This window comes from Lepisosteus platostomus, chromosome 6, assembly GCF_059453375.1.
Source record: "Lepisosteus platostomus isolate fLepPlt1 chromosome 6, fLepPlt1.hap1, whole genome shotgun sequence".
Classification (NCBI taxonomy): domain Eukaryota; kingdom Metazoa; phylum Chordata; class Actinopteri; order Semionotiformes; family Lepisosteidae; genus Lepisosteus; species Lepisosteus platostomus.
The window spans coordinates 57,961,028-57,988,637 of record NC_142616.1 but is presented as its reverse complement, the minus strand read 5'-3'; the positions used below and the strand labels follow the sequence as shown (position 1 = coordinate 57,988,637).

The window sequence follows — 27,610 nt, the reverse complement described above, 5'->3', positions numbered from 1 at the left end:
CTGGTGGGACACAAGACACATTGCAGGATATTGCAGTGCCAACACTAACCACTGGGCCACCCTGTTGGCCTTAGTCTGTTGGGTAGTTAATTGATCCAGAGACCCCATCCAGCCCACTCTTGAAAGAAAGCAGGGTATCTCGGCTTCAGTGACGTGCTCTCGCCACCCTTTGGGTACAGAAGTGCCTCCTGTTCCTGGTTTTAAATACACTTCCGTGTACTTTCCACTTGTACCCTCTGATCCATTCTTCACTGTTCATCCTGGAGAAATCCACTTCGCTAACAGATTTCTTGTCTTTACCTGGCTTTTAAAAATAGTCATGAGGAGTTCTGTCAGCATTCGTTGATATTTTCTACTAGCAGACTTTTGCAAATCAGGATCCTAAGACAGTCACAGAAGAGAGTTTTTTTCTCTCTGCATTTCTTCGGTAACAGAAATCAAGACGATTTCAAATGAAAACAAGTCTGGACTGTGAATCAAACGGTGTAGAGCAGCCTTCTGTTACGTAATATTTGTTCAGCTTCTGACGTTAGGCAATTTCTTCTTTGTGGATCATCTTTTTTGCAAAGTGGGGGAAGAGACGACCGGTCTTCCGAAATCATTTCACGGCAGATCAGCCAGAGATTTCCAGTGAAGTGATTTACGTCGGACAGCCATATCTCCACTGAGTATCGCGTGCGTTCCCTCCTTCACCCTGTCAGATCAACATGTGGAGGAATGTGGCTGGACTGGGTTGGCAAGTGCTGGCAGCATTTGTAGAAAGTCAAGCTTGTAGACATTTGGGGTTGGAGCCTGTTTCATTGTCGGTCTCGTTAGGTAAAATGCTCAAGCCTAGAGGCTCGCCGAGCTGGAGGTCCCCCTGTGTAACATGTAGTGGCTTGATGGTCAGAAGGGAAGAGACGTTGGTCCAGCAACTGGCTGAACTGGGAGTAAAATACTTCGCTCAAAGACGTGCCAGCAGGGACCGGTCTGTTTCGGGACCCTCATCCATAACGCTAGCCACCCAAGCTGCTAGCCTGCAACTGTTTTGTGTCATAACCTTTTCTTTTAAAGACCCCAGGCTTTGTTTACTGTAAAGTATTCACTGTCGTGTAGTTCTGCCTGCTGCTATTTACGCGCTGATCGTTTTTCAGATTCCAAAGTGGCCTCCGCCTGGTCTTGTCAGCATTGACCTGTCTTTGAAAATGAACCTTTAATATTAAACATCACTGTAGCCGGAAAGGAAATGCATTTAGTGATAGTTTGACAAACCTGCAGTAAACGAAGGTATTTAGCATGATGAGAGAATTTTAATGTAGCCCTGCACATATATGTTTTGTAATGATTGCAGGGTGTTCTGGGAACTCCTGTACTCCTTTTAAGGAGTCCCAGAGCCCAGTTTTCCACACCCCATAACCAGGGAGTAGAAGGTGTTTGTGGGGGATCTCTGCTGCCTTTTAAACTGCTGAAGGAAAATACTTAACCTTTTTCCTCTTTGAGATAAGGGCATGGGCAAACATTACTGTACATCTGTGGAATTTGTTTACCCTTTTAAAGTTCCGTAATTGAAAAATTGAAATTGTCCAGTTTATTTGAGTCTCTCAAGATCTGACCTTTCAGTAGTAGGTTTGTTTTTTCTGCTTCAAGTGATTTGTAATTGTAAGAAAAATGGCTTTAATCGCATATATGTGTTAATTCTCATTGTAGAGTGTTAAATTTTGCTTGAACATTTTTGGCTTCTGGTATATAGCTGAGCGGATGGAAATGTAGTGGTGTCCTGAATCTTGTAACATGAAAAGTCAGTACAGTTCTGTAAGGGTCTGATCAGTTTTTAAATAAGTGCCGTTACGGTAGTACAATTGGAGTGGATCAGTTGAAAGGTGTATTAAATTCTTTGAAGTCAAAATATCAATGTTGGGAACCTTTTCTGGAGGTATTTAAGGTCTTTCTTCCATGTTTTCATCATGTGTTTTATTAGTTTGTAAGGTAATAGGCATATGATATGCGATTAGAAAATTGTTTTAAAGCTGGGTATCAGTTGGTTTTTGTCATGTACCCATGTGATTCAGGATAATGAACAGTGAAAAACAACTTGTTAGATCACTTTATTGGCCATATTTACCGTTTCTTGTATTAGGAATATATTTTCGCATACCCCAGCTTGCTCTCCATGAGAGAGACAGACAGCGAGAGAGGCTTGGGGTCAGAGTGCAGGGTCAGCCATTTATACAACACATCCTGGAGCAGTTGGGGTTAAGGGCCTTGCTCAGGGGCCCAACAGAGTAGGATTCCTCTGCTCTGCATGTGCTTGGGAGAGACCTATACAAGTTAATTGTCATGCTGGAAGCTCTACAGCACCTGGCAGAAAAGGAGTATCTCAGATCAATGTTGCTGCATAGCCCCAGCAAGTTAATGAAGGTGCTGTTTTTCCTGCAAGCTAACTGGTCCCAACTCTTCTCTGGCATTGTGCAGTTTGTTGCGTATTTTCACTTAGGATATCCTGAGAATTTGCTCTAGATTAAACTGTTCTCATGATTTCTGTACTCAACTCCCCAAACTCCTATATCACTGTATAGGTGGTAGCAATATTTTCTGTAGGGCTTTTTAAGAGGTCACTTTTAGTGACTGTGCAGTGGGTAAGGGAGGGGGTTACCTCACCCAGTGCTTTGAAGGCTATGTGGAGCCTTATGTAACATCTGCTATCTTATCTGGTGTTTGCTGGAATAGTTGGGGTAATATTAATATGAGCAAGAAAAGATTAATGTAAAAGTGCATAATGTCAAGAAATGAACAAAGTAAATATTTAATGTAGAGGTCTTAAAAGTATGTAATGACGTCTGGGAAATAATTTCTGTTCTGTGAGAAACATGTGCTAACTGTCCTCAACACATTTTCCTTATTAAAAACTACAGGTCTGTCATTAGCTAATCTTGGGTGTTGTCGGTTTCCTTTAAATTCCAAGTAAAACCTGCTATGTATTTGAGGTATTAAGACATTATCTGATTTTTTTTTCTTTCTATTTCATAGGAGGTTTTCCCATTCTAGATAAGCCAGTTTATTTTTTCGAGTTCTAGGTCTTGGGTTATTCCTGTAACCTGAGGGGGGAAAAAAATCCTCATGTTGGACTTGTGAATTTAAGATTTGATTTGGATTCTTTTGGGGTTTCGGGCTTTTCTTTTTCTTGAAGGTTTAGGTTCCTGACTGTTGCTCGAGTTGAAGGTCTGATGGTTTGTGCCAGAGCCAAGCAGGTCTCTAATTCCAAGTGCTTGGGGATCTGCAGGGCAGTTTCTGACTGCTCCCAGCTTGTTGAAACACCACATCCTATATGGGGGATACCCTACACTTTAAAACGTCTCTGCTAGCAATTATGGCAAATAAATTCATGCAATGGTAGGGCAAAAAAAGACTTGGAGTTGGATTAGCATACTTCACAATGCAAAAGAGTGGCTGGTGGAGGTGACGTAGTGTTTGCGTTATGTAGTGCAATACTATAAAAGAAAATTAAGCTTTTTTTGTACTGTTAAGCATAATAGAGAATTTGTTCTGGTCACGTTTTCCTGACTATTGTTATTCACTGTTATGATTTAAAGAAAGTTTTTGAGAAAAAAGTACCCGCAAACTACTTGTTTGTTCACTAAAATGAAAATGTATTATTGGTATATTAAAAGGAAAACTGATTCATAAATTAGTAATAAAGCACTTAACTTGGCCTGAGTCTTAACATTTTGTATGCATTTCAAGTCACACCCAACCCAAATGTTACACCCTTTTAGCTTGGTCTGGACAGTAAAGCTCTGTTATAAAGCACTGTTATGACTGACTTCTCAAGACACTGGACAGACATGTATAACCAGAAGGTTTCAACATTAACAAGACCGTTGTGCTACTTGTAATAATAACACAACGGCACAAGATGTATTGATTGGAATTCAAGTACATACATTTAAATTCTTCATCCAAATCTTTACCATAATCATCGACCTAGTTGTAGGCACCATCTGAGTAGGTATTCCATAGCCTTTGTCCATAGGTTTAAATAGCTGTCTCCTTGGACATGCAGCCTTGTTCTAAGAATGGATAGCTGACTGGCATCTGGATGCTGAATGCACAGATATCAAGTCAGAGTAGGTGATGACTCTTAAATGGTGCTGCCAGACTATGTAAAAGTGAGTAAGCAATTAGTAAAATATTACAATCTGGTAGCTGGTGCATTTAATCTGTGAGTGGGATCATGTGACTTTTTCAGTTTTATGGTGATGGGGCTGAGTAGCTCTTCTTGCACCAGCTGAAGTTTATCTAAGTATCATTGGGAACAGGGCAGGTCCTGTTAACCCACAAACATACACTGCTCAGCAGAAACCGAGGACGGTCCTTTTCTGCTGCTCGGTCTTTGGGTATCTTCTTGGTGACAGACAACGTCACTCTCGCCTCCTTGAAGCGAGGAAGTTTCAAGCGCCTGTGGCGTGTCGGTCTGATTATTTTCAAATTTGTTGTAGTCAGTTCACATTAATCAGTTGATTTAAATGTTCACTTCTTTTCCCTTCCTTCTCTCAAGGCAGGTTTTTCCTCAGGCTTGAAAACTGTTTTTTAAACAGGAAGAAAACATTCAATTGAGCAACCAAGAAGTTCATACAACCTTGCAACGTGCAATATAATAACTTGAAAGGCGAAGAACCTATATTTATTAGATTAATCTTTCCCAGTATACATCGTAACTAATGTCTCACTGCAGACTCTCTCATAGGTCAGTTAATACCTTACATCCTAACAGTTGTAAGCAGCTGCCAAGCAGAAGATACATTTTACAAACAAATGAATTCATTTAGCCTGCCTAGCTCTTTTGGTTGATAGGTTGAGTGACCTAATGATTTCCTCCAGCTGCGTCTTGAACAAACCGTGCTCCTGAAGATGTTTCTCATTAAGATGGTTTGTCAGCATGCAACGTTAGGATGTCGGTCCTGTTGTAAACAATTGGGTTTCCTACGAAATTCTTTTGATTTAATTCAAATATTTTGCTTAGGTCACTGTATTGCATTTTGTCCGTGTTTTAGTATTGAATTAAAATATGGAATCGAGATCAGCTTTGTGGAACTATTTGCCATGTTTTTAAGTACTTTCCCTTTTAGGAGGGAATTGATGATTCACCATCGCACAGATGGTACCGATGGTCCTTGGATACGGTTTTGTTATTTAACAAATGCTTAAGATTTTCTTTATGTAGATAATTTCATTTCTTAGTACTTCAGTAGTTTTATTTTAACTTCTGTCGAGTGACATTTCAATCCCACCTCCATTTTATAATTAATGGGAAACTTAAGCTGAAGACGCGCTGTCTTTATAAACAGGTTGACTATGGAAAAGAGGCATTTCAGTTTTCAAAGTGAATGTGAGCAGAAGGTACTGCACTGATTAGTACAGGGAGTTTAAGAACAGGCAGTCTCTGGCTTCAGGTTGTATTCTATTGCAACACCACAGGCTCTTCATGTTACACAAATTTCTCAGCCTGAGTAAACTTCGTGAAGGGGATATCAGGAAGTGGCTGTTAAACTGAAACATACCCAGTGTGATTTGCAGCCTTGAGGTCTCTACCTGGGTGGCACCTTGAGATTTGTTGAGACCACTGTTTCTATTAACAGTTACATTTTTGCCACTCCACTCGCCATTTGCCAACATCAGTCCAGTGCTGATTTGCTACATTTGTTGTCTTGACATTTTAAAGGCTTGAGGTCACTATTTAACTGTCCTTTAAATCCATACATACATTTTTAAGGTGCAAAGGTACATGTCATTTGTAGCAATTCTATTTTATTATTTTATCTTTTCTAATGTTTTGTACGTGCTACAGCAGCTGTTTTCTTTGGACATGCAAACGTATCTGTTAAAGTGTTCTAGATCTCGAATGATTGAAGTCCAAGAATACAGTAGGCTGTGGGATACCCATCTGTTTCATTGCTGAAACTTCATCCCTTCTTTTTCCGAAGTGATTTGTTTATCTGGCAATTCCCAACATGGGACATAATTCTCCTGGCCATAAACATGCCAAGATTCGCACATGCCCTTTCTTGGGAATAATGATGAAAGATAATGGTGTTTCAGTACGTTGTGAGATTTTGAAAGTGTCATGCCAAGATCTTTTTGTTGACAGGGGCATTCTTTGTTCTAGTTAGCTTTTCCATTGTCAGTTCAAATGCCCCCAGAATGGAACTAAAAATTCTAAATGTTGTCAGCACAAATACACATTAGGCTTTGTGCATAGCGAACATGATCTGCATGGGCTTTGTATTAAAATGGTAAAATTAGAGGCACAATTTTAAAAAACATCTTTAAGAAAATAGACCAGTAAGCAATCAGACTTTTCTTTTTCTGTGTAGATATGATTCACATATACTTAGGGTCTACACTAAAGCAATGGAGACAAAATGCAATAACATAGTGAAGTTGTGTACTAGAGACAATCTAATAGCTGTGAAGTGTAGTCTACATTTCCACTGACATGGATAATACCATTCGCAATTCTCAGTAACCTGTAAATGGAAACCATTTTTATTCACAGCTTGTATGTGGGGAGGCATGCTTGGCTGTTTCCAGAATTGCCCTGATGGCAGTCCGTCTACAGATTGAGCTGATTACTTTAGGAGAGCGGGGGGGGGAAAAAAAGGTTCCCTTTTCCGAGAAGCACAAGGTCACAGTTGGGGTGGCAGCGACCTGCCTGAGATTAACTACTGGGCCCATGCTGCCACACTAGTGACTCAACAGTCTGTGCCAAATTCCCTGTCACACAAGCTTGGTCAGCGATACAGTGTTTTAGTGCATTGATAAAAACTGTGAGAACTACTTACATTGTTTGGCTATCTTAACCGTAATATGCAAGTACGTACCAGTGGTCCTCTGTTTTGTCTTGACAAGCATTTTCTCTTTCTCCCAGTGGTGAGAATAATAACTGGTGTTAAGCAAATAACTGGCTTTTGCCATATAAACGGACCACATTTTGTGCTCAGTACAGCTGCAGCACAGTCTGTTTTTGCAGTCTAGATTCACGTGTACTGAGCGCTCCCACAGCTCCAACACAGCCGTACAGGGAAGAGGGAATTAATGTCATGCGTGGATGGCAGACTGTTAAATATTTACAGTTCGTTTTCCATTTCGCTTCAGCAACACATCCTGTATACTTGCTGATGTAGAAAAGGGGATAAGGAGGTGGGAACCTTATTTTAACATGCAGCAAGATTTGGCTGCTTTATGTAGCATTTCTGTGTTGTCCAATTTCAATTAAATTGATCATAAAAAGGCGGTTTCAGTTCCGTACACTGGTTCAATTGTCGTGTGCTTTAAGGCAGCAGTCCGAACAGCACTTGTTTATACATCATTTTGTACATGCTTTATGGGTGCTGTTCAGTCAGCATGTTAAGTTCTTCCAGTCTAAACAATCCTTTAGTGTACGTTGATTTAGAATTTCAATTTAAAGGATTAGAGATGAAGTCATTGTTGATCAATAAGGACTAAGAACAAAAAATCCGTTTGTTGACTCTTCCTGGCCAAATGAATTATGGGATGTAATGATTTTTTCGGAGTATTTATAAATGTAAACTCCTACTTCCTACTGAGGAGGGCTATGCTATTAAATAGATAAGGTAAGCTTGTCAAGTCGTTGACAGCAGATGAGTAAATTAAGACACTCTGCACACCCACCATCTCTGCGATCTATGGACTGGCAAGCCTTTGACCCAGATGGGCTACTGCCTTATGTGAAGCACAGGAATGAATCATTAATTACTGTTGCCCAGTGCCACTATATTATGCAGGATGACTCCCAAGCTTGGAAGCTGATAATTTACATTGCAGCTGGGATCACTGCAGCTATTTATCAGTCTTAAGTGAATTTTATCAGTGTACCTTTCTTTCCAGCAAAGCTCTCTCCATATGGGTTCAACATACATGTCTAAACCAATAGATCTCAAATTAAACCACCAAAGATAAAAAATGAAATGTTGTTTTTCAGCAATGTAGAGAGTGCAAACCCACAGTGTCTCTGCAGATTAGTTGTCTAAATAATTTTGCACTCTGTAGAAAGATTGGGTTTAAAGAGTGATGTGTAATTCACAGCTGGATCATTGAAATGTATGTTGGAAAAGGATATTGAATTACTCACCTGAGTCAGTATCATTTCTTTCGTCATTTTAAAAACTGTCAACTTTGTACCTCTGTTTCCATTTCTGTTTGTATCAATTTTCTGGAGAGGTTAAAGTACAGTAGAAAAAAAAAACAAATGATTACCATACTTAGGAAATGTAAATACGTAGGGAACTGAAGAAAGATTTGTGGAAGACCTTCGTTCTGAAAATCTATACCCTGTGCTTTTAAAGCATAGCCCTGTAAATATTTTATCTCTTATGCTGAAAACATTAGCAGGCTGTCATAATGTTTTCAGTTTGGTTTTTCATGGAAAAGGGATAAGCCAAGCAAATAAAACCAGCACATGATCCTGTTTGCAAGAGGCGGAGAGTATGTCCGATTGATTGCCCCTGCAGCACCCAGATGTATTTCCAGACCAGGTCTGTATTTTAAAAGGCTCAAAGGAGCATCTTTTGAACGAACATTTTCCCTTCTCCACTGCTGCCTCTCTTATGGATGACCAGCTCGGAGACAACTGCCTGCTGCTCTAAATTTCCAGCGAACCGAGTTCTGATGTCAAGTCTGAAAATAGTTGGTCTGTCAATTGGAATGCACCCCCATATTGAACACTAGCAGCACTGGCCTACAGTTGAATGCGGCAGTACCGAATGATGTCTGCTCTCTCTTGTGCCCATATTTATCCCCATGAGACAGCTATTTCATATTGGGGGTTGAATCTTTGCTGAAGAGTCAGAAGTAGGCAACGTGTGACTTCAAGTTCAATTTCAATTTGGCTTTAAACTGCACAAAATGTTGTAGTTCAGTTTGAGGGTGATGAAGCCCAGCATTTTGAGTTAACCGGGCATCTTCCTGGAGGAAAAGGTGTGATTGAGCCTGGGTCAGTTGCTTGTAAATCCAGCTGGCGTCTTCAGCAGCCCTTCATCTTGAGTATGTCTTGAGCCGTCTTCCTTTTGAATGCGTGCCTCTGAGGGTGATGCTCTCAGTAATGGGACTCCCCTTTGCTTCAGATTGCCTGACAGTGAAACAAGCTGTAGGGACAGTAGATGAGTGACAGGGTGCCTTGTACTGTACAACATTTTGGAAGAACTGTTACACAGTCTAAATATAGTCTGAGGGTTGCAGTGCCTAAAGTTCAGTGTTCATTTTAAAGGAAATCTGGTCTGCATTTTTCAAACTTATCCCTTTCTTGAAGGTTGTTTGAGTTAATCTTTGGTTAAACAGGTGATAATCCCTTATGGGTGCAGTACCTTTCACCAAACATAAGAAGCATTACCCACTGCTCTACATAGACCTGATAGTGTGTTGCTACCTTCACAAATCCAAAATTATCCAGATTTCTAGTACAAAGCCATATCTTTAATTTCTTTTCTCTTCTTCTGAAGGGTGTCCTGTGACTGTACCTGCGTCTCTCTCGAATATGTAAAAAAAGCTCTGGACTTGGCTGCAGTCTTGTGCGTGCTTGTTGTTGTTCGCTGCACTTGGGAGTCGTGGTTTTGTTTCGTCTTGCAGGTCATGTCTCGTTCTGCGCGTTGCAGGGTGGCGGTAATCCCAGCTCGGGGCAGGGCAGGACAGGAGTCTGGGTTTGGCCTTGGCTTCATCGCTCTTGGTTTGCAGTTGCCGTAGTGACCGTTTGTTTTTGAAAGCTTCCTCCCAGCGTGTCGACTGGAGCTGCGAGGAAGTGGTGTTGGTTTAGCCGGACTTTTTGTGTGCGTCTCAAGAGTGATTTGTTCACCTCAGTCACAATATATCGGAAAGATTTCTTAATAAAGGCGGTTGTAGAGGGCATCATTGTAAGTCGGAAATGGTTTTTCTGTAATTAAGCACTTGGCTGGTGACATTTCAGTTTGTTTTCAAGGCCGCAAAGGCTGCAGTCTTGTATCGGGTTTCTTGAAGTACTGCACCTACAAAATTATAGCATTTAGTGCATAATGTAGAAAAAGCAAAGTTGGTTATCATGAAAGGTAAGGTGCATAGAGCAGCATGAATTTCAGAATCGTCAGGGACTAGAATTTAATTCTTGTGCCTTCTGTGTGTGGTGTGGTTTATTATATGGGGAGGAAAGAAAATAAATTGTATGGTATTACCAGTGAGAATCTATTACCTCCTATTGATCCTTAATCTAGAATCACACAATTCTTTTTCCCACCATTGTGCTGATTTTATCAGTTCTTTGAAGTTTTATGGTTTTCCCTCAAGTCACCTTTTTGGTGGTTCTGGTATATATTCCTCTTGGGGACCAGATCATCTTCACTGTGTGATTAAGATGCGAAGAGGACGAAACAGACAGGGTGTCCACTCGGAGCTCCGTTTGAGTGCTGTTGTGCAGGCTTTCCGGGCCCTAACTTTGGTCACATCCCCGCCCGGCCGTGAATGGGGTTTTCCAGGCAGCCGCTCACAGCTGGCGCAGTGGGGCGGAGGTTGCCCTGTCCAGCATGTCAAGCCATGGCTGCTTCCTCTTGCTCATCCTCCCCACAAGAGGGACGGGGCTCATCACTCTTGGCCGAGAGAAGACATTATAAGATAAGATCACTTTATTAGGCATATACAATTTCTTGTATTAGGAGTTTGTCTTTTCACATACCCCAACTTGCTCTCTATGAGACACACAGACAGGGAGAGAAGCTTGGGGTCAGAGTGCAGGGTCAGCCATTTATACGATGCATCCTGGAGCAGCTGGGGTTAAGGGCCTTGCTCAGGGGTCCAAGGGAGTAGGATTCCTCTGCCGGCCGCGGGATACGAACCGGCAACCTTCCAGCCACAGGCGCAGTTCCTTAGCCTCAGAGCCACCACACCACCCCAATAGAAGAAACAATTAGAGCATACTGAAAAGTACAGTGTTTAGCCATTGTTGCCTCACAGCTCTTGGGCCCCGGGTTGAATTCCAGACATGGGGTACTTGTCTGTGCAGAGTTTGCATGTTCTCCCTATGTTCATGGGCTTTACCTTTCCATACTCTGGTTTCCCCCCATAGTGGCAATGACGTCTGGTAGGTTCATTGGCCTCTGGGAAAAACTGGCCCTGGTGTGAGTGTGTGTCAGTGTCTGTATGCCCTATGATGGACTGACGTCCTGCCCAGGGTGTACCCTGCTGTGTTTTTTGCTAGCTGGGATAAGCACCCACTCACTCCCCTGTGACCCTGTACTGGGTAAAGCAGTTAGAGAAAGGATAGATAAAACAAAGTGTAAAGGTGTACTCAGTGAAATGGCTGCTGGCACAGAATTTAGGAAGAGTGGAGCAGAATATAAGAGGCTCAAAGAAAGGGCATCCATTTAGTGTTGTGTTTTTGCTGAACTGTACAGTTGGTGTTCTTATACCCCCCCTGTTCTCTTTTTAATAGCTAACTCATAACTAAGCTTTTATCTTTTTTGGTTTTAGTTCCAGTGGTTTGTTAATGGCTGAAGGTTTTTTAATCACGTTTCATTCCAAGCTGAGCAGTAATGACAGACTGTGAAAGGCAGGTCTGTTGAGTTCTGCAGCTTACAAGGGTGAACGATTGTGGAAATGGACTTGAAATAAAAATAATCACTGCGGAGATGTTGTACAGGGCTGGATTGGAGACTTCCAAAAAACATTGGATTTATGCCTTCAAGTGTTTGTGCCGTGCTGTAAGTCCTGTCAGACATTGAAGTATATCTTAGAATGTGAAGTTAAGTTAGCTGGCTATTTCTTTGTTGTGCCTACATAATCAGAGCTACACAGAACATGGCTGTATATGTGTTCTGGATATTCTGCTTCCTAGAAACCTGTGTTTAACCCTAACCCTAACCTTAATGGCCACATTTGTTTAAAATTTTTAATCTAAGCTCAGTGGGATATTTTAAACAGTGGGTGATGTTGTCCTAATGTTTTTATTTGGCAGTCATAAAGTCAGATTCACACCAGTCTGTGGCAGGGTTGACTTGCATGTGTAAGGTTTAATTACAGCTGTTTAAACAATTAATGTTGAGCTTCCTGTATAGTGATATTGGGAGTCAAGTCATAGTAGAGTAGAGTTAATAGTAAAAAATACAATTTTAACTCCTGAAAGTATTGATGTTAGAAGTAGTTTGGATGATCTACGGTGAAATGTAAGATTCATTATTGGTTTTTGTGAGTGCACTGTGCTAAGTAGAATTTTCCTGGTGTGTGACCAGGTGTGGTGTGGTGTTATGAAGTAAGAACAATTTGGATGATGAATCTAAGCTGGTCAGCTGCATGTTTACCTTGATCACAAGCCTAAACTTGATGAATGATTCAGATTGTTTCACAGCAGATCTGGACATAAGAGTTCTTTTGTTTTTCAGTACTTTTTCATAATTATCCTTTGTGTGGGATTGAAACATCACTTATTAAAATGTATTGGGAATGGTATAGTACACAAGAGGTTTGGCACAGCCAAAACTGCAACTTTGGATAGTTGTGGAAGAATACGTAAAATGCACCTATGAGTAGATTATTGTTACAAAGCCGATACTAATTTAAATGAAGGGTCCAAGGAACTATGTAGTTTTAACCCCTGGTTCAGGCAAGCTTATTTCCTTTCTTAAGCCTCCATCACAAAGTAAACAGTTTGCCTACAGTGGCAGTGGGAAACACATTGTCCTGCTCAGACCTGGTGTGAAGGTTGGAACAGCCTTAAGAATAAACACAGAATAAAATTGCTAAACACAATTTTTTACCTTTACAATCCATTTGTGTGCAATATGCTTTTTCTTAAATTTAGGAAAACATCATACATTAGCATATGGGTGTCAGTATATTTTTATTAGGATTTTCACCGTGGTCTTGCATCAGATATGGTAGAGAAAACCTTGGTTTTAACATGTAAAATACTTTCCAGATGTACAATATTGATGCCTCCCTGGGCTTGGTTGGACACGGTCCAAAGGCTGAGTCACTGTGTAATACCCTTTGTCACCTGTTGTCTAATATTAAAAAGTAAAACACGAATCCTATATGTTTTCAATTTCATAGCCAGATCTCAACAGTGCAGGTGTGCTCCTGGTCTATCTGGCACATCTGATTGCTGTTCTCCTTAAGTTTCTCCCAGTTTTCTTAATGCAATAGTCTGAAATGTAAGATTTTTTTCAGACTTCTGCTATCCAGAAGGGGCTAAATTCAGTTGTTTGTCCTGTAAAGCCCATGTGAAGTATGATGTTTGAGTGGGGAGTCGTGTCAGTGTGCGAGATGTGACAGGACATTGGTTCCACAACCCAAACACTTTCTGCTAAGCACGCTAATTGTTTAGTCTGCTACTATGTCTGCAGTTGCCTGGATTCTGGGAGCATACAAGATCAGACACCATTGTACCCAAAATATTATTTTATTGGCCATGGGTATTATAAAGCATTTAGCCAAATGAACAGCTCTTGTTTGTGTACAGAACATTTAAATGACACGGCTTGCAATTTAATCGGCTGCATGTTAACAGCGTGCATCACCTGTGCTCGGAATAAATTCAGTGGTTCAGTTTCAAGGAGATGTCAAGTGCCCTGTGAAGGATAAGCAATTACAGAAACAATTTTGGGGTCCCTCCAATACCACTTCAGATGTGTGAATTTCGCAGGCAAAGCTGGATATAACCGTCAGGATTGTCAAGATTGCTTTGGGCATCTCATTAAGCCTTTGTTGGTTAGCAATTTGTTCATATGCTTAATGTAATGTAGAGGATGGACTCGTGGGTAACATGGAGTTTAAAATCAGAAAGTGAGCACTTTCTATTTCCTGTAAGCTGTTCAAATGCTGTTGGTAAGCGACCACTTGGATTCTCGGTGATTGAGCTCATTTTGGAATTTAGGTCTTTCCGAACGCAGATCCAGCTGTAATAAAACACCTTTGTTTTAAAGGAGCTAAGTTAACATCTTTTCAAGTTGACGTTGACGTTCTGAAACGAAGCACTGCACTGGCCTTATTTGTTTGGTGCACTGCTTTTCACACTTTTCTTTCTAACACCTGTGTTTGTGGTCATTAGTCCTGCAGGGCACTGTCAGATTGCAATCCTGTGACCTGATGATTAACTGGCTTCTCATCAGGTGGTTTTATTTACTGCTCCTGGCTTTCAGCAGAAAAGCATTTGCCATCTATAGGCATCTGCCATCATTTGGCTATTTAGAAAAGCCTATAAGTGAAAGCATAGTGCTGATGCGGATGGCCTGAAACAGTTCTGTGGACGCAATGTAGGAAATTAATAGCATTACTACTGATCAATAATCGTAAACCCATTGTAACTAGAGGAAGTTTGTAATTTGCAGTTTAAGATTAAAATTCTCACTTCTAAAATAGATCCTGTACTTAATGTTTGAAGAAGACATTTGTGACTTTTGAAACATGAGTTTCCTAACTGATGTGTGAACCATTTCTGGCAGTGTTTTCTATTAAATTATTGTAATTCTTAATGGAGTATCACAGTTATCATATGAAAGTGACAGTGCAGCAAGCAGAGCGATATACTCAGCTCTTCTTCCAACACTATATCAAAATAAGAGATTCAGAAAAAATAGTTACAGAGTGAGTAATAGACATGCACAGGAAGGTAAGGTGAGCAAAAATTCAAACCATAAATAAGCCTGCTCAAGAATTTGCATTAGAATATGAAAGATGCCCATGCAGTGTTATTCACTGGGCTAATGCATTTATCCAAAATGACTTACCCTGCTGTATAAACAGATACCAATGTGTTTTAATGAAGCACTGTGAATGGAGGTGTCTTGCTCAATGGCAAAGCAGGCAGGTCTCACAGCTCCAGCCTTGGCTCTGCACTGCAGGTCAAGCAGTGCAGTGCTGAATATAGGCTGTGTGTGCTGGGGAAGAAGGGTTTGAGCTTTGCTGTGTGGACTAGACCTCGTTCTGACGAGGTGTTGAAAGGTGATCAGGGATGGAGAAGTCTGTATTACAGCATAACTAAAAGACACCAACAGGAATACAAAATATCATGTACAAGTCCCAAGGCAAGGAGCAGAAGACATGAGCAAATGAAGAAAACTCTGTTGTATTCCCTTTAAATTTTCTACAAAGCACAGGATCTCTCCACTGTCTGACTAGATCATTGACTTTTACACCTCAAAAGAAGGTTAGATTATCTTAAAGAGGTTTTGTAAACTTTTCTTTTTCAGAAGCATGAACATTGAGTGAAGAAATCTGTGTAGGAGATTTCATTCCACATTACCATGATTTGTATTTGCAAGGGTCAGAAAACAGCCAACTTTTCAGATGGCTGGAGTAGACTTTTTTTCAAATCAGAAGGTAATCTTGGAGTCTCTCCCAATAGACTATAGCCAGTGTTAAAATGAGTACCAGACTTGGTACAAAAGACCTTCACAAATATTGATGGAAAATGAATCCTGGATTCTGATGGGGACTGAACGTGAATTCTAGCATGCTGCACAGTGATCATGTTTCTTCTGCCAGTGCTCTGTTAGTGTCAGAGACGAGTGTCAGTTTTTTGTTTTGTTAAAGTGAAAACAGCCTAAATGGAGCAGAAAGACTTAGATTAGATTTGAACAGACACTTCAGTATGATTTGGCAGAAGGTTTTGATAAGCCCTTGGGCAAGCCTGCTTTGTTTTTGCGCACTTGGAGTACTGTGAGTCAGGTATACTGGATGGGTGGAGCCGATCATATGTGCAATGTTAGTTGAATTCTTTGTGTGCCTAAAAGGCTGGAATACATGATGCAGAATTGACTGACAGAATAACGATAAAGTCATAATACCTGGTGTGTTACACTGGAAATGACATGCTTCTGAAGTTTAATGAAGCAGCGCTTTTGTTAAATGCCCCATGTGCTGCCCGTGCACACCTTGTATGTTGCTATTGTCTCTTAAATATTTAAATTGGTTGTGGGAGCGTGGAACAAGTTATGTTGAAGCCTATACCGTGGCTTCTTCCAAAAAACAGCTGGCTGAGCTCCTTGGATCAGTTGGCTGAAAACTACCACATGCACTAGATGAGCCAAATGACCTCCTGTAGCTTCCTCTTGTCTGTAACCTTTGTGTCTTATGTCGACACGCTGTCTATTTTAACAGCTTGCGAAGAGCTTTCCTTAACATCCGCAAGCATTTGCATGAATTCTCTCAAACGCAAGTCGGCAGTTTATGATGCGACAAAAGCCGACATTCCAAAAAAAGTTTCATGGTTTGTGAATTGTGAATACAGTAATCCACAACTCAAGTTTTTTGTTTGTTTCCACACAAATGCATGCAAGTGAAAACCGAACTCGAGAACTGCTACAATCCAGTGTCACCCAGGGGGGCTCCCATCTGAGTTAAACTTCATAGGCTCAAAGTTGGTAAGAAGAATTGCTGTGTGTGGCGTTTGGAATGGGAAGCACTTCAGTTATTTATTGTTGCTAACAGACTGGCAGTTAGGCCCAGTGCCCAGAGCCCCTGCTGCCCTTTGGCTGGACCGGTGCCTGTGTGTCCAGAGTCATAGTTCACTGCCCACCTTCAGTCCAGCTCATGGCTTGAGCTTGTGTCACAGTACAATACACAAAGAGTTCTCCCAGTGTTTGGCTTGCATTTCAAGGACTTTGATATTTATCCACACAGTGATTACACGAGATCCGTGTGTTTGAAAAGCTAATGGAGAGATCTTAATTATAGTGTAAGGGTGGAAGTGCGAGATCAACTTCAAGGTGTGTGACTGGTTATTAGGACATTTGATCAGTGTTTTCAGTTGGTTGCTGTTTTTGCGGGATGTTGAAGCACAGTGTGTTAGTGAATAATATTGTTTGTGTTGCCTACTTCCAGCAGCAGGGGAATTCAGCTTTTTTTCTTTGGAATTCAATTAAGTATTGTAAACCCTCAGTTTAAGTCTGATAGGGGGGAAAGAGGTGTTTATGATTTCCAAATGTCCCTTAAATCATTTTTTGTCCAAATACATTATCATGAGAAAACAATATATACAATGAAGGCTTTCTGGACTGTTTGACTTTTTTTTCCACACTCAACACAATGAAAATGCCTTTATTAGAAATGTACGAACTCTATTTCACATCGAAATATACTGTATAAAACTTGTTAAAGCATATGAAACACAAACTACTAACATTATAAGCAATTAATCTACCTGTATAGGATACGTATGTTTTTCCTATACAGGTAGGTTACCTATTGTTATTCCTTGAATTTTAAGCCTATGCATATTTGTTTAATGTTGTTACAAAAAGTAGGTTTTATCCATTACACATCCATTTCACTGAGGCTTTCCTGTATAGCACACATTTGGACATTCATTCAGAATTTGTTAGTAGTGACAAAACCCTGAGCACATGCAAATCAAGACTCAAAACCTTCCTTAGAATGGGTTTTAGTTAACTGGAGTTGTCTGCCCCTTTCGTTACTGTATGCAAACCGTTATTGTCTTTTGTAATTCTGCTGTCCTTTCTTACTGTAAAGTGCTCTGAAAAGCCACTTTTAAAGGTAGTATGTATTAAAAAATGATTAGAAATGGGCATTAGAGATGTTTTCGTGCTGAGAACTGCTTTCTTTTTGTACACCACACAAGAAGCTGCCTGTACCGATTATCTGGTTAATTGCAAGGGAGATATGGGTCTAATGCAGCAGAACATTGAATGTTCCTGTGATGCAATATGTACTCATGCACGTGTTAAGTTTATTATTCATCGCCTGATCCTCCATTACTAGGATTTGTGAGGTTAAATCCAAAGATTACGTTACTCTTTCTAGCAGATGTGTACTTGCAAGTAGTCTGCTTTCTCAAGCTGCATGCAGAGTAAATAAAGGTAACTGGTTATGAATAGATGAGTCAGTGGAATAACTTGAATTAACCTTCACGAGCCTGGTTTTGGAAAGACAGGTGAGCCGTTAAGTTTGATAAGAAAAAAGCGAAGCTGGAAAGCAAAAGCTAGAATAGAGACAATACAACCACACATGAAATTCACAATCTTGTTCCTTAGCCATTTTTAAATTATCTTCAAAAACATTGATAGCTCCAGCTGTCTTGTTCAATTTTACTACCTTCAGTGACTTACTGCAGCAGAATTTTCCCCCTGAAAGATGCAGTCGGGGGGCCTGTATGTATGATGTCGCATTCAATTTGTCTTCAGCACAGCTCACTTGCCTCTTGTTCTTAAGAGGCGCTCGTGCGCTGTTACAATACTTCCCAGCTAAGTCTAAAAGTGGAGCCTGAAAAAATAATACCACATGAGAAAGAAATTTATAAACTGCTACTGGGTTTTCATAAATGGGATTTTCCCCCCTTTTCATTTGAATTTGGCAGTACTGATGAGGTCTCTACGAATCTGTTATTTTAATCAGTTCTGATTTAATGCAGGTATTATTAGAGCTGACTTTGGAACTCCTTAGGTGAGAAAGAGAGAGCAGCCGGGCTTTGTGTCTGTTTGATTTAGACTATCCGTTTTAACTTACTTTATACTGTTTGGCCCCCTGAGAAGAGGAGATAGCAAACTTTGTGTATACGCGCAAGTTGTGTTGAATGATGGCGAATGTACCTCATATAGGTGGGATTCCTGTTGTAAAGAAGAGTTGGAATTCTCCTGAGGATTTTGTCTGTTCTGTGTCACTAAACACATAAGATTTAGATCACATAAACTGTGAATGACTAATATTTATATTCCTTTCTTAGATTATAAACCTCTTTTCTGAACTGTGTTCTTAATCTAAAGTTTATATGCAAAGTCTTCCACTCTTAGGTTCCTAGTTTATCTAAAGTGTGTAATTCTTGCGTGAAGTGGTATTGTCTCCTTTTTTGACGTCACTTGGAATTGCTATATACCTTTCCTTAAAATGCAGTTACTTTAAAGCTAGTTTGGTCAACAATGTTTTTGTTGACTTCAGTATTGTACTTCTAATACAATTATCCAATGAAGTGAAATTTTAACTGGATTTGTTATATGAATTAATATTAATTCCTTTGCTTGTAATAAATACAAATATCAGGTAACAAGAGTCCCTGGTTTTTCCTGTGTTCGTGTCAATTAGATATCAAGGGGAAAGCTAGGCTTAACCTTTCAGACACTGAGAGACAAAAAGACAGTGACCATTCACAGCAACTTGTCAAGGTTAAAAGGGAGGGTGTGTATGAATTGGGTTTGGATAGGCCACACATCGCTTCGATCAGGTCAGGATGCGTTCTGCGAGCTTAGGAAAGTGACCCTGTGCTGTTCCTTTCAGTTCTATCTCCAGGACACGAAGAGCAGCAATGGCACCTTCATCAACAGCCAGCGCTTAAGTAGGGGTTCAGAGGAGAGCCCACCTTGTGAAGTCTTGTCGGGGGACATCATCCAGTTTGGGGTTGATGTGACGGAGAACACTCGCAAAGGTAAGTGGACTTGACCGTCATTATTATTGGTCCGCCAGCTTTGACTTTCACCGGGGCTGGTAAAAGAATCTCTTTTCGCTCATAGTGTCCAGTTGGTTCTCCAGGTTTGGTTATAATAGGTCACCCTTGCAGCGAGACATTCATTTGAGTTTATTTCCATTTTGTTTCTCCGTTTTTACATTAACTGCTTATTAGCAAAAAGCATTCCATTCCTTTTGAATTTAGAAGAGATGGAGAATTGTTAAACCATTGGAATGGCTAAGGCAATTAGCAAATTACAGATTCAACTTGCTTTGCTTACAGAAAACTTATCTGTAATGTGATTGAGTCGTCTTAGAAAGCTTCATATTTGTCATTTTGTGAACCATGCCAAGTGAATAGCTCCCCTTAGTGGTGATGCCCTAATTCTGTTTGATCACAGCCTACAGACTGATTGGGAGTTGGCAGTGTTTTCTGAGTGTATCATTGCCTTTTGAAGAAATCTGTCTCAATGAGACCCCCAAATATCCTCAATCTACTAATTAAAGCATTTCAACTGAATTTCAAGTCAAAAGATCCACCTTCTGCATGGTCAAAACAGATGCACTAGACGTGGGGGTGAAAGATGTTTTTGGGGACCATCTGGGCAGAGTCTGATGGCCCACAGGGATCCCTGGACTCCTGGTTGAAAAACACTCTAGAGCAAACTGTTTGAAATATCAAATCTTTATCATGTATTTGTTAAATTGCCATAAAATAGCCTCATAATTGTTTAAACAGTATGAAGAAAAGGCTTAGATGCAGTAATGTCTGAGTGTTACAGAATTTACTGTTCTGTGTATTAAGACAAAACAGGCTTTGAACTAGGAAAGAAGGCAGGGCTGTAACAAATATGCTGCATTTGCTTTCTAAAATGCTGTGGGTGGTTTATGATGTCAGTTCCTTGGCAGAAAAGCACAGAATGGCTTTGAAACTTAGTGGATAGCTGTTTGCTGGCCTAAAAAGTTTGTAATATGTGGAGATGAAATGGCTGTTTTCACGATCAAAAAGAGCAGCTTAATTCCAGTGTAACTTATCAGGTGGGAACTTCCAGAGGGCAGAGGGCAAGGGGCACAATACGTGCCAGAGAGCGCAAATGCTATCTGCGCCCTCTGATACCTAGTTTCCACTGGAGTTTGGAATTGCTGAGATTGTGATTCTCTGCCGAACTCCTGATGCCAGTTTGCCTTTCAATTAATCAGATTTAGAGAGCTAAGAGATTGGCTCCATTGCATCCCAGGCTCTCTTTAATTTCAATTATCTGCTTTGAATAAAAATACCATATGGCTTATCCTTTTTTGGGGTTTTCTTCTTGATCCACTAGTATTAGATGTAAGAAAAACATGTTCTCTATATAAAAGAAAAATCACCCTAAATGCTCCAGTTCAGTTTGCAGATTTTTTAAATATATAGAACACTGCATCATCCATACAAGTCTCGCTGCATGACAGTAGCAGTTTCACTGAAAATATCACTCTTGTGTAGCTATTCAAGAGGAAGTTGTCTTGAGTGTGTAACAACAAGAGGTGAAGAAATGCATATTGGCCAATATAAACACTGCAACACTGTGCTGTGCATCTCACATGCAGACAAGATGATATGGGTTCATGTAGATAGTGCTGGTAACCTTATTTTCTTTACCATTTTAAAATCCAAAGTTACAAGATTTTAAACTATTTTCCTCAAGAATGTACCACATATGCTTAGGTTACACCTGTGCTTGAATCCCTATAATTGTCTTTGTTTTTCCTTTGTAGTTACCCATGGGTGCATAGTGTCTACAATCAAGCTCTTTCTACCAGATGGCATGGAAGCCCGGAGAAGATCGGAGTGAGTTTCTTTTCTTTTCTCCCTTTGCTCTGTCTGCTTTGAATATTTTGTTTCAATTTACATATACAACGTTTAGATCAAAACTGAATTCCAAGACAATGACTCAAGTTTAGTAACAAAACGTAGCATTTGTTTTGTGCTCAAAACAAACATTTTTTAAGATTGAGTTGGTCTAGCAGCTCCTGATGTTTAGCAATTTTTTGATAAACTTCTGAGACTGCTAAGTTAAAAGGGTTTACTTTAGCTTAAGGTTGTTAGATTTGCTCTTGTGTGTTGGGGAAAAAAACTGCCACCTCATGTTCTCAGGCGTTGAGCTACAAGCACACAGAATAAAGGATGAGTTCACAGAAATGTAGAGATAATGAAGTTTGGCAGCATTAAAATGAAGACTTAATTCTGTCCTTGAGTATTGCTGGAATGCTGTTACTTGAAACTTGTTGGTCAACTGTCCCATTAATTATAATGCATCATATTCAGAAGCTTGACATCTACTGAGTGAGAATAAAGACCAAATCTGAGTGCTTTTGTGCTATATTAAAAACAAGTAGAATTAAACCTAGTTATATTCACTTTTTCATGGTCACTGTATTTTAGCCTTTTTATTTATACTGAAAATCTAAGAATATAAAGGATGCTTCTGTAGTGGCCTAAATGTTAACATCCCTGACAGTTTGTGATGTGTGGCCTGATAGGATGTCTCATTTGCTGTTTTTTTTCACCCATTTTGCCTTATTGTCTTCTAATAACGGTCTTGTTTGGTGGAGTTAAAGGTCATAGTTGGATTTTTGTAGGACATGACGCAGGAATGTGATCATTAAGTTGAGCAAGAGTATTTTGTCATTTATTAGAAGGGCGATCAGGAATGCAGACACCATTTGACGTATTTTGTGTAAGCAAACAGATTGTTTTAAATGTAATCCATGTAATGCATAAAGCAGGAATGTTGTTTAATAATAGGACCAAATATATACATTTGGCTTTTAGTAGAAAATACTGGAGTGCTTTTGGAGGTATTTTGACTTTGTTGATGCTAGGATACAGTGTGGAGCTTCGAAAGCAGTGGTGATTTAGGGGTCATCTTTCATTGACAGATGGTTTTTCCACAAGCGGCTCTTTTTGGCTGCAGATCTATAAGAGCTGCCAAATATGTGGAAACTAGGTGTGTGCAGAGTATCCAGTTTTCCCACTGTAATGCCAGAGGGGCTTCTTCAGAATTGGCAGATTATGTGTGGGGACATCCTACTTACTGAGATTAAGATTGTCTACTTGTAATTTAAAATGATCCCATTTTAAGTTTCTCAACTTGGGCTTCATACAGTCATACTCCTTTCTTAATAGTACAGCCATTTGATCTCATAATTAACTCATTCTCACACTTGTGCAAGGCATTTTATATTCAGAACAGTTCTTGAGTTGAGGATTTACATAGGTCACTCACAGACCAAGCACTCTTAGATCTGTGGTTTACTGTATACATTTTTCAGTCCTTTATATATTTTAAAGCACATGAATATCACTCAAATTTATATACAATATTTTTGGGTAGTAGCTGTGCAGAATACAACAAAATACTTTTCATATTTCCAGCGTCCTGTAAACACGGCCTGAATATGTGAATTTCTTGAATACGGTTTGTGTTTTAGTTATCACTTTAGGTATCTTGTCATCAGGCTGCATGAAAGATGCCTTCTTTTAATCTTGCCTCTTCTTAGCATGCTTGAGAACGGCTCAGGTGTACCTAAAATACTCTTGGGATGATGTTCCTGAGGTATTCTCATCAAATAAAATTGAACTATAAATCCATAATATTGAGTTAGGTAGCATGTCAAAGTAATAAATTAAAAGAGGCAAAATGCTCCTCAGATAGATCTTAACAGTAACAGATAGCAGAAAGAGGAAGCAGCTTTTTATGTTATTTATATTGTGTGTGCTGCAAATGTTTCCTCTAACTGTTCTCAGTCTAGGCCTTTATGCCTCTTTAAAGAAAATCTTGATTCGTCTACCACCGCTGTTAAGGAGCCCACAGCACTATGGCAATTTCAAGTAAAACAACTAGAGATTTTACAAAAGGAAATGGTAAACATTTTTAGAAGCACGCTGCTCGTCGTTCAACAGCATTAGTCTTTGGAATGTGGCCAGAGCAATGGGCTGCAACCACAAGTGATGCTAAGAACTCTGTGGCAACGTCTGCTACTGCTTGTTGTCTTGTGGGAGGAGAGGACTAATTTATAGTTGTAATATTGCATCTAAGGAAAGGCTCTGAAACGTAACCAAGAAGGATATTGCATCTTTATCCAGACAGGGACTCTGCCCAGAATCCACAGAGATTAATTTCGGAGAGAAAAAACATCACCATCTGCAGAAGATAATTCAACACACTAAGCTCCTTTTGATGCATTTTGTAATCTTCTCATACCATAAAAATTCTTACTTCTGACCTTGTTATTCAAATATAATTTCTTGTAAAATTATACTATTCAAGGCAGTTTAGGAGCATATGCTTACTTATTTCTCATATATCCAGAAATATATTCTGGTCAAAAGATTTGATTTGTGCTGGTTCTATGTTGTATTAGGTTTTACAAAAATGCCAGAATGAGAGGCTGTTTCCTCTTTGCCTAAATGCCTTTTCTGCTTGCTTTCTGGCAGTGCACAGTTCTGTCATAATTGCGTGCAGTGTTTGTATACAAGCTGCTGAATGGTGGGACAAATGTAAAATCCTGATAGTTATCCCTAAGAACGTCCTCATTAAAATTCACTTTTTTTCTGATTTATTTTAAGCTAGCGCTATAGAAATAGACTTTTATTCAGTAATTCAGGAAGCAGTCGGAATTGCCACCGCAATTTCTTGTTTAAACCCCAGGATCTCTGCAAAGATTCCAGTACTTCACACTTCACTGTTCTTGGGTCTTAACTTGCCGAGATCCACAGAAGGACTTGCACATAAATTATTTGATGCTATGCTTTCCATTTTGGAGCTGTAATTGCACTTTTCTGTTACTTGTCGATGTTGTCATTTGCTTTAAGTCATGTTAAGAACCATATTTAATAGGGAAGGGAATCATATACTCTTAATGTGCATCTGTTTTGGGTCCAGAAGGGGCCATACATGTCATTCCAATGACGCAGTCTTTTATAAAATTAAAGTCTCAAAGCCATAAATGGGATTCTTGAGATTCTCCTTCCATGGAAAGGTTGTCATTTATAGCTAATTTGAACTGGAAGCTTGTACCTATAGCTCTAATAACATTTAATGGATCTGTGCATGTATATTTTTAATACTTTTGGTTAACTGTTAATGGGTTTATGCAATAAGGGATAGTCTGGGTTAGACTAACAATCATATTAAGTGAGATTTGTATAAATGAAAAGGTTAATTGTGACCTTTTTTTATCTAACCTTCCCAGCTGGTTTGCAGTAGGGTGTTGTCGAAAGATACAATTTGTAAACCAGAAACTTGTTCAAAAGCCTGTTATTTTACATGCACATGCTTTTGCACATTCTTAAAATTTATTAGACTTGCATTATGACATCCATTAAGTATTGGAGAATTATTGTATTTATCAGATTTTTATCAACTTAAACTTAAACGGTTTCTGCCCAGTGATTTCTGCAACGTCGTGAGCTTCAGCAATATTTCTTCCATCATCCGATTGAAGACTGCACTATAGTCATTATTTTTCCTTAGATTTTAATTTAACTAGAAAGCATCACATTAAAAACTATCCAGCACACAGCATAAAATCAACAAGGATAACTTGCAAATCTGTTTTACAGAGTGTTTTATTTTTGTCCCTAAGGTTTCTCCTAATTTTCACAGTTGTTTAACAGGAAATGAAACCATATTGTGCTAGCACAAAAACCTCTCTTCGGACAATTTGCAAGTACAAATTGATGAGATTATCCCACATATCTATTCCCCAAAAGATTTGACTGTCTGCAAACTTTTCAGTACCATATCAGGAAATGTTTATTAGAACTCAAATCAATAGTCTTAATCCAACATTGCCCAGTAATACTAAACCCTTGATCTTCACTAGGCATTCGAATTGTATCTTCACAGCCCTTGGAAATGCCAGTATCTGTACATTGCTGCATCTGAGCAGTTTGAGCATTATACATTATAGCCAGTCTTGTCACATCTTGATGTTTCTAATGGAATGTTCCAAAACTAGTTTATTTTATTGTCTTCCATGTGCTGGGAGATATCTCTGGAATGTAGTACACCAGGCATTTCATGCTTCATTTTGCTAAATGTTAACTTGGGTCTAAATCTTATGCTAACATATTCCATTCCCTTATATCTCTTTATTCGATTCAAACTTTTGAGCAAGATAGACTAAGGGTAAACTGATGCCCTGAATTTGACATTGTGACACACATTTGTTATAGAGCTGTGAAAAGTGTGTGGTCTTTTGTAAAATGTGTATAAATACCTTTCATCAATTGGAGCTGTCCCTTCCTGCTTTTTAGGAAAAGGATTTTTTTTTCCTAAAACAATTCTCTAAAAAAATCGGTAGAGAAGAAAATCTCACAGGGAGGGTACATCCCCCAGGTTACTACCAGATTATTTAAGACGAAACAGGCATACTTGGAACATTTTCTGTATTAAACACCATTTTTGCTAATTATCCCTAAATCTCTGCAAATGCAGTACTCAAGCTGATCTTTCAAAAATGTCTCCGATCAAGTTTTTAAAAGCAGTCAAGTTCCAAAAAAAATCAGTAGGAAAAAGAAGTCAAATAAGATTAACTGGTAAATCCTTGGACTGCAAAAAGAATTAGTACCACAGAACTTAATCATACAGGAGATTCAGCTGAAGGGGAAAATGAAGGGCAGCTCAGAGATCAGCATCTACAACCATCAGTCACATGAAAGGGATGTTTACTCATTATAGCTAGTATGCCGTTTGCTGGCAGATTTTTTTTATTCCATTCTCATTGTGCAAATGCAAAATTGAAACTTACTGAAGTAGAAGGGAAGAAATATTAGAGTTTGGACCTGTGAGTAGAGCTGAATCCATGTCTGAAATTCGAAGAATTTAATGCTGGACCTGCTTTATTAAAAAACTATCCAGATGAGATGGATAGAACTCCATCGTTAGGGGCTTTTCTGTGCAAAATCTGTTCTTTTCACCTAGTGGAGGTCTGATCTTTGCTGCTTTAAATTAAAACCGACATTAAGCAATGTTTGTCTGATAATTCTTTGTGCTTAAGTCTGCCAAAGCACATTAAGAATGTCTCTTGAGGGAAAAAAAAAATTGAAATCATTTTCAAAACCAATGATAAGAACCACTTTTTGGCTGTTTTGACCCTGGTCATGTTATGCAGCTTAACATGAGTAATAGTGTCTGTGAACTAAGAATTAGGAGCCACTGTAATGGTCCTGCGGTTGAATTTTATTTTGGTATTTTCAGAACTTGGTATGTTCAGCAAGTTTTCTGGGCTGACCCAGTAAACCAGAACAGAATGTTTTTTCACTTCTCTGGGAAATAAAAACCATTTAAAGTTAATACTTCTTTACCTCACAGTATGACTTTACATTTGCTTGGCAATTTATTTAAGCTGTTCTGTGTCGGTTAATTATTTTTTCAGATTTTTATTAAAAGCTATCTAGGGAACAGCTGAGAGACTGAAAATACACTGCTTTTAAAATTTGTTTGACTGGAGTGTTTCCATATTGCCAAAAAAGACATTGTACAGGAGAAAATTTTGAAAGCTTATAATGACATTATAATTAGCCTGCTAGGTTTACCTTTGGAAATTTAAATCTGTGGAAAATATAACAGCTTTGACACTTTTTATCAATTTGAACTTAATGTTTAGAACTCTGACATTTTGTTTGCTGTTGATTTTATGTGAAGGTCTGTAGAGTTGGAGCTGGTCAACAGAATTTCCTGTGTCTTTACTGTTTTCAAAGTGGCTTGGAGGGAAAAACAAAGCTATTTATCATTTCAAACTGATCAGTCTGAGTTCTATAATTTCAATCTCTTCCTCAAAGCCAGGTTGCTTGCCCATTGTTATGTAACTGTTGAATACCACACCTATTCCCAACATACCCTTTTAGAGTCAAACTCAGTACTGTGCAACTATCAAAGTTAAATATTTACTGAGGTTACGCAACTGAATGTAAAGCTGCCATTTTACTTTTATTTTTCATGTGTTGCCCTTGTAAACCATAGAAGCTTAGTTTTTTTGTTTGCTACACATGTTAAGATTGGACTAAAATTCCCTTTGCTTTTCTGTGTTTTCCAGTGTTATCCAAGCACCATTACCACTTCCTGTTGATAAGGTAAGTCAGTCTCTGCAAGGTTGCCCTGTTTCAGGGTTTAACCTGTTTGGAGCTTGGAACCATTTTTTTGTTTGTTTCTTT

General features: G+C 39.3%; 1 protein-coding gene across 5 annotated transcripts in view; it reads left to right on the top strand.

Moving 5' to 3' along the window:
- Nucleotides 1–27,610, top strand: part of slmapa (sarcolemma associated protein a) — a 70,613-nt gene that overhangs the window by 3,337 nt on the left and 39,666 nt on the right. For all 5 annotated transcript variants that reach the window (XM_088636585.1, XM_088636588.1, XM_088636587.1 and 2 more), the window contains exons 2-4: nt 19,243–19,390; nt 21,166–21,238; nt 27,493–27,529. In XM_088636585.1, the coding sequence (XP_088492711.1) occupies nt 19,243–19,390; nt 21,166–21,238; nt 27,493–27,529 (258 nt within the window). The remainder of the gene's footprint in view (nt 1–19,242; nt 19,391–21,165; nt 21,239–27,492; nt 27,530–27,610) is intronic.